Here is a 7,039-nt window from a genome sequence, read left to right on the forward strand (position 1 = left end):
GTGTGCACAGTAAGACTGGTTTTGGCAGGAGTAAGAAAGCCCCCTGTGCATGCACCCCCTTTTCATGCACCCCCCTTTCATACATCCCACCTTCGTGGGGCTCAGCAGTGCCCAAGCAAGAAGGGCTATGTGCTCCCAGGCAGGGATCTCCATGGCCTGTCCCTGGGACGTGTCTGTGCCCGTGGGTAGTGGTGGCTGGGGAGCAGAGCGGGTCCCAGTGCTGCATGGTCTAGTCCTGGGCTGCTGCACCTGCCAGTGTCTGCTCAGCATCCCCCCTGTGATTGTGCTGTCCAGGGATGTGTCTCTCATCTAACGAACTCTCTTCCTTTCCCAGATTGCCAAGGATCTGCACCAGTTTACATTTGACCTTTTAATCAAGGCCCATATGGTGAGCGTGGACTACCCCGAAATGATGGCTGAGATCATCTCTGTGCAGGTCCCCAAGATCCTGTCTGGAAAAGTCAAGCCCATCTACTTCCATGCACAGTGATCTTCCGGAGGCACCTCCCAGTTCCACCACCCCCGTTCCAGCCCCCCCAGCCTGGTCCTCCTGCACTCTGTGCTGCAGTGCCTTGGGGAATCCCTGAAGATGGACAGGATGAAGGATGCCCTGTGGGGATTCCCGAGATTCCTACTCTCCTGCGGTACCTCTGAACTGATCTCCCCACAGCTCTCTGGCCGTCTTGCTGCGCTGGGGCAGGGACTGTGGCACGGCCGCCCCGTGCCTGCGCTCTCAGCTGTGTGTTTTCCGTGGTGATGCTCAGCAGATGTGGGGTGGGGGGGAGATGCCAGTGGGTGTTGGGCTTGGGGCTTCATTTTTAACTGGGGCGAGACCAGCAGCAGGTTTGGGCAGTCAGGGTGCATGTGGGGGACTTTACTGGGCCCCTCCAGGACTCTGTTTTGTGGTGTGGTGCTGGGGAGCAGGCAAGGGAACATCAATACAGTAGAGGAAGAGAAACGCGGGGGGATGAGGTGGATTTGCAGCCTGGTGAGCTAAAAGGGGCAGCTGCTGGGTCCCGAAGCTCCAGGTCCTGCTCTGGAGAGTTGCTTCTGGTGTGTGGCCCTGCAGCCCTGCTGTGTGGCAGCATGGACCCATGTGCTATGGTGCTGTCAGCAAAAAGGGCTGGGGGTGTGCTTTGGGATTCCCCAGGAATGCCAGAAGGTTCCTGTTTTCCACCTGGGATGCTTTTCCTGCAGCCAGTGAGGCTGGATCTCGGTCTGCCCCAGAACACCGGGCACACCACAGTCAAATTCTCGTCCTCCACAGTTCCTCCCATGCAGCCATACCCACCTCCCCAAGTGCCTGACATGCTCGAACCTCAGCTCCCTGCTCCCATGGATGCCCGATGGCCCCTGCACAGCCTCTCACCAGCTCTGCTCCACTGGTCCCACAGACCTCGCGTGTCCCACAGACCCCACGTGTTCTGCTTCTCCCCTTCCTTCCCATCTGTCCTGACTCCTCTTTCCAATGCCAGCAGACGAGTGTCCCAAGGAGCAAAGCAGTGGGGCGAGGATCTGTGGGACCTGTGAGGCCATGGGATGCAGCCATTAATCCCATCCCTGGGAGGGGGGCTGTGGTAACTGGCTGGTGCTGCCGATCTCCTGCCCTTCTGCACGGTGCTCACGGCTCCTGCTGACTGCAGTGGCTGATTGCAGCCCAGGGATCCCCCCTCCCATGCTCACCATCCCACACACACCAGCTGTCCCCAGCACTGTCCACACATCCTGTCCATCCCGGTGGCTCCAGGAACCATGGTGGTCCCAGGCTGCAGCTGCGCCCCAAGGGCAGGTGATGGAGCCCCAGCTAATGGGGGCACTGGGTCCACAGCCAGCATGCAGCACCCAGGCTGGTTTGCCCCAGGCCAAGCCATCGTTCCCCACCGTGTTCAGTCCCCCCGTCCCCAAAGCCGCCTCGTGCCAGCGTGGGCAGACATGGTGTGTTCCCAAACGGCGGTTTCGCTGCTGCTCCCCCCGGCGTGAGCAGCTACTCGTGGTTGTCGGTGCCGTTAGAAGCGAAGGGAGCAAGTTGGGGCTGGTTGGTTCCCAGGTGCGAGTCCCGCAGAGACCAGTGCTGATGCTTCTGCTGCTGGGAGTGCCCACGGGCTGTGTGTCACCCTCTGCTCTGCAGGCAGACGCGCTTGCGCTTGGCCCAGGCTCCTGGCATACTCCCAGCAAAGGCCAATACTTCTCTTCCCTGATGCTTTTCAGTCACACTGGGATTTTCCTTAAGGAAAAGGAGAGGGGAGAACCCCAAACCCATCGAAGGGGAGGGGGCTCTCTTTACAGCAGGTTGTGATGAGTTTCCCTCGCCTGCTCCGTATGGCTCTGATCGTGCTGCTCCTGAAACCCCTTTGTGTAGGTGGCAGCAGATGCTGCCGATAACCCTCCGGAGCACCGGCCGCCTGAACACTAGTGGGCTGCCAGCATTTTGCTTGTTGATGGAACTGGTAAATGGGTCCCATGGGTGCATTCCTCTTCCTGGCAGCAGCATGTAATGGGCTGGCAATGCAGCATTCGCCACCACTGGCAGGAGGATGCTGCGAGCAGTCCCAGTAGCCCCTTGGAGAGATTTACGCTTCGCGCAAGCTCATGGTCATGCGAGTGGAGGTGTCTGGCTGGGCCCCGCACTGCTGGGGGATGGGGATAAAAGGGGCTCATGGGGGCATCACACCCGCTGGTGGGCTGCTGGATGTGCAGGGTGAAGGGAAGGGGCCAGGCTGCTGCCCAGGTATCAGCTGCCAGGCGCCTGCGACTCGGCGTGCGATGCCTGGCTGTGTGTCTGCAGGCCATGTGTCCTGGCAGGTATCTGTGTGCTTTGTGCTTTCTGCTGTGGGTCCTCGTCTGCTTTTGCTTTAATAAAGCAAAGAGCTTCACCACCTTCACCCTTGTGTAGAAGCTGATCCCGAGGCTTCCTCAGGACACCCAAGAGAGGGGACTTCCACATCCCCCTCGGTGCTGCTGGCTCTGCTCTGGCATATGCAGGATGTTGTGGGCTTTGGTGCTGCCTTATCATTCGCGGCTCAGAGCATCAGCTCCCTTGGAAGGCAGGGTGCAGAGGACCGGGAACACACACATTGGTGTCATCTGGGAGTGGCATCTCCGCAGGAGAGGGCCCAGAACAGAAAGGGTGCGAGATGAAGTGACCTTTAGTTACACAGGGAGAACGCTCAGTCCTCTGCAGTGCCAAACGTGAGGTGATGTGGCAGCACAGGCAGTGCGACCGCAGACTTCACCCACCTTCCCACTGGCAGCATCCGCGGTCAGCAGGGTGCTTGGCTTGGCGCGGCACGCGCCGAGCCTTGGAGAGGCTGTGCCAGTGTTTCTGGGGAGGCCGGCAGCGTCTGGGCACTGCTCCCCTGGAAGTCAAAAGGCCCCTTGTGCTTGGTGTGACAGCCCAAGCAGAGCCAGCGCAGCAAGCAGCGAGCATCACACACGGTGTATGGCGAGGGAAGGACCGGGTGTGTCAGCGCTGTGGAGGGCGGCAGGACACCAACCCTGACCACCGCGGGCTTGTGGCTCAATTTAATTGTTCTCCTGACCCAGTCTTCACATTGTCCCCTCACAGCATGGATGGGGCCTGCATCAGCACAGGCTCGTGTGGGCATCTGCTTCTCTGCCTGTCTCATAGCTGCTGGGGCCAGACAGGGTTGGCGCTGGCACTTGGGCCACAGCCTCTGTTCCTGCCCTCACTGCCTGTACAGTGTCCTTCGGCTGTGGGGCAGCATCCCAGGATCCCAAACTGGTTGCTCTTCTCTGACTTCTTGGGCACAGAAGTCTTGTCTCGTGCCATAACGACTGGCTGACACACACTCTGCACCATCACACCGGGTGCCAGCTGGCAGCTGGCAGTGTACCTGGAGACCAGCAGCCATGTGGGATACTGGTGGGGCACAGGGACAAGCAGTGGGGACAGAAACCTGCAGCACTGGGACGGCCCCGGGCACAGCCAAGCAGTCCAGCCAGTGAGAGGGTGCTGCTGGGGATGGGAGGTACAGCTGCAGCCCCCTCCCAGGCAGCGCAGTAGGACTTGCTCACTCCCTTTTAACCCTCTGGGGAGCCCACACTTTGATGCAGGCAGTACCTGTGCACCCCATGTCCCCCCAGCTGGGTTGTAGCAGGCTGCCAGACGGGCTGTGGGCTGTGGCAGTTTAATGGTGTTCTATTTGCTAACCTGGCTTTGTAATAGAGATTTCTCTGTATTGATATGTTTTATTTCCTTTGTAACAAGCCAAAAAGCTCATTGCTGGTGCCTTTTTGCCTGGGGAGGACACCCAGCCCATCGCTGTACTCGAGGGGTCTGACCCCGACGTCTCTGCAAGAGCTCCAGTCACTGCAGCAGCGTGAGGTCCTGGAGCACCCAAGGAGCCGGCGCAGGGACTCTGGGCTGCAGCAAGGAGCTGGTTGTTTCCCCAGCCCTGGCCTGGGGTGAGGGCTGAGCTTTCAGCTTCCCATGCACAAGAGAAGCTGCTGCCACGGGGACTTTGCTGCTTTATCCCTGCGAGATGTGCGGCAGGGCCGAGCGTAGGGCATCGCCTCACACCGGCTGCAGGGGTGGTACAGCAGCTGCAGCCTCTTCCTCAGTCACCTCTCAGCGCCGGCAGCCTTTTGCCCAAGTGAACAGCATCCCAGGCCAAATTCTGCTTCTAGAGATGGACGCTGCTGCTGCTGCTCTTTTTTTGGTTGGGTTGTTTTGGTTTGTTTTGTTTAATTGGAACTGAATATATTGAATAAGGAAAATAAGAGACCTACGATGTTGCGATGTCAGGGGGAGTGGGGAGCGGTGACCCCCTCCCTGCTGCTGCGGCCGGCGAGACACAGTGAGGACACCCAGGAGCTGCCGTGGCTCCAAGTCACCGTGCGGCGCGGGTCCGGCTGTCCCGTAACCAAAGAGCGGAGCCTGGCTGGCACCCGGGGCGAGGGCAGACCCAGGGGCTCAGCGGGAAGCGAGGGGCTTCCCCTCTAACCCTCCAGTCCGTGCTCGGGTCCCGCGTGAGCCCTCGGCCAGGGCTGTGCCCCAGGCAGCCCTTCGTGCTCGCTGTGCTGCTCCTGTTGTAATCTTACAACCTGTTGTTGTCCAAAGTGCAATAAAGGCAGACTGGCGCTCGTGGGGTCACTGCTCTGCGCCTGCCTGTGGCGTCCGGTCAGTCGCGTGCGTGGACCTACGTGAGGGGTCTCAGCGGGGGAGACGCCAGGAGGGAGCGGGTGGGTTGTCGGCGGACGAGGCTGTGTGTGTGTGTGTGGGGCTACTCACAGGCTGTTTGCACAGCCAGATTTTGCTGTTAATCACGTCTGAACTGTTACTTCATTTACACACCGACTGACTAATCCTTTCATATATGCCTCTCTGGGTCTTTTAAATTGAATTTCATTTGGTTAATGTATTTCTCAAAGCAAGAAGCTAATAAAGGCCAGTGTCCTCCTCTTGGTGTTGTACGAGCAGTTCTAGATCTGTTCTGCTGGAACCGCTTTATAAACCTGACCTGCCCCCTCTGAGTCACAAGCCTCCCTCCTCACCGGCCCACGCTGCAATTCATGGCACGAGGGGGGGGTCAAGATTCTGTTCTCTGTGAGACAAACCAAAGAGCTTGGAAAAGAAACCAAAAGCTCATCATCCTGGGAAGGGCTCAGCATCCCAGGAGGGGCTGGCCATGTCCCGTGGGTGCTTACCAGCAGTGGTACGTGTGCCCATACCCTGCGAGCCGAACACTTGCTGCGCTTGGCAGGGCAAACCCCCTGCACCCCCGTGGGGTTGTGTCCTGCGTGGCTGCTGGCAGAGACCCTGGTCCCGTCCCTCCGTCAGGGTCACCCCTAAAAATAATTGTGGTGTTGGGCTCAGAATTCACCCATGAACAATCCATCCAGCACCACTCATGGGCCATGGTGGCATCTCGGATACCTGTCTATGGGTCAGTGCCCGTGTTCCCCCCATCAAACTCTCACTTGGCCACTGATGTCCCTGGGACATTTGGGAGCAGCTGGTGCAATGCGCCCCTGTCCTGGCAGCTGCTCCTGGGGTGGGGCACTTAACCCCGGGACATCCCAGCTGTAGCACGTGATGCAGTGGGCTCGAAGCATCCCGTGCGGGGCAGGCACAGGAGGCAGGGCTGCTTCACCAGAGGGACGCAGGAAGCGCGGCTGGGTGATGACCAGAGCCAATGCTTTGGTGGTACAAGCACCAGTGTCTCGGCACAGCCGGCAGCTCCTGAGTCCTGCCAGAGCTGAGCCAGCAGCACCCCAGAGCCGGGCAAGGTGCTGGGTGCTGCTCTGCCCTCGTGTGCGCCGGGCGCAGCGGCTGCAGCCCTCAGCCGGGTCACGCCGACTCGTGTGCCCCTGCCATGGGGACCTCAGCCAACCCTTGGGTTTGCTCCTCACCCAAAATTGCTGGGGGGAGGGTGAGCTGGGCCCTGTGAGCCCCATGTCCCATCCCTGCCAGAGCAGAGCGACCGCAGGCTGCCGTGTCGCGCCAGGATGGGCTGAGGCACCAGGGAGGGACTGGGGGTGCAGAACACAGAGCAGAGGATGCCAGACCTGGGAGGGGACGGAGGTCCTGGGGGTGCAAAGGGCAGGGTGGGGGGGCCGTTTCTCTCAGCCTCAGTGGGATCAGCAACATGTGAGGGAAGTTTTCAGGGTCCTTCTGCTCTCACAGACCCGCTGGAGGTGTGAAAGTGCTTCCCCCACAGACCTCTGGAAGTACAAGGGAAATGAAGGCACCATCGTGGCTTTTACTGGCTCGAAGCATCGCCTGATTGCTTTGAGCCAATTGCAGGGTATTCTTGGTGGCCCCAGCTCCTGCTTCACCGACACACAGGCAGAGCAACGTTCCTGTTCCTGACGGGTGCCAAGAAAACATCCGGTGCAGAAAGCTGCTCCTGGATGGGAGCTGAGCTGGGCAACAGTGAGAGAACCAGTGAGGCGCAACAGGGCCACAGGGTGTGGGCTGAGACTGCTCCTGCCCAAAGGCCTGGGATGGATTCTGGTGCCTGGGCAGCTCTCGGCACAACATCCGTTTGAGGTGTCACTGCTGCACCAAGCACACTGC

At 59.8% G+C, this 7,039-nt stretch overlaps 1 protein-coding gene across 1 annotated transcript in view; it reads left to right on the plus strand.

The window, feature by feature from the left end:
- AR (androgen receptor) overlaps nt 1-730 on the plus strand; it is a 43,073-nt gene extending 42,343 nt beyond the window's left edge. Inside the window, exon 8 of the mRNA XM_084269206.1 lies at nt 335-730. Within this exon, the coding sequence (XP_084125332.1) occupies nt 335-490 (156 nt within the window). The 3' untranslated portion in view covers nt 491-730. The remainder of the gene's footprint in view (nt 1-334) is intronic.
- Nucleotides 731-7,039: the final 6,309 nt, after the last annotated feature.

The sequence above is a fragment of the Gallinula chloropus genome (assembly GCF_964237585.1).
Source record: "Gallinula chloropus genome assembly, chromosome: 11".
Classification (NCBI taxonomy): Eukaryota; Metazoa; Chordata; class Aves; order Gruiformes; family Rallidae; genus Gallinula; species Gallinula chloropus.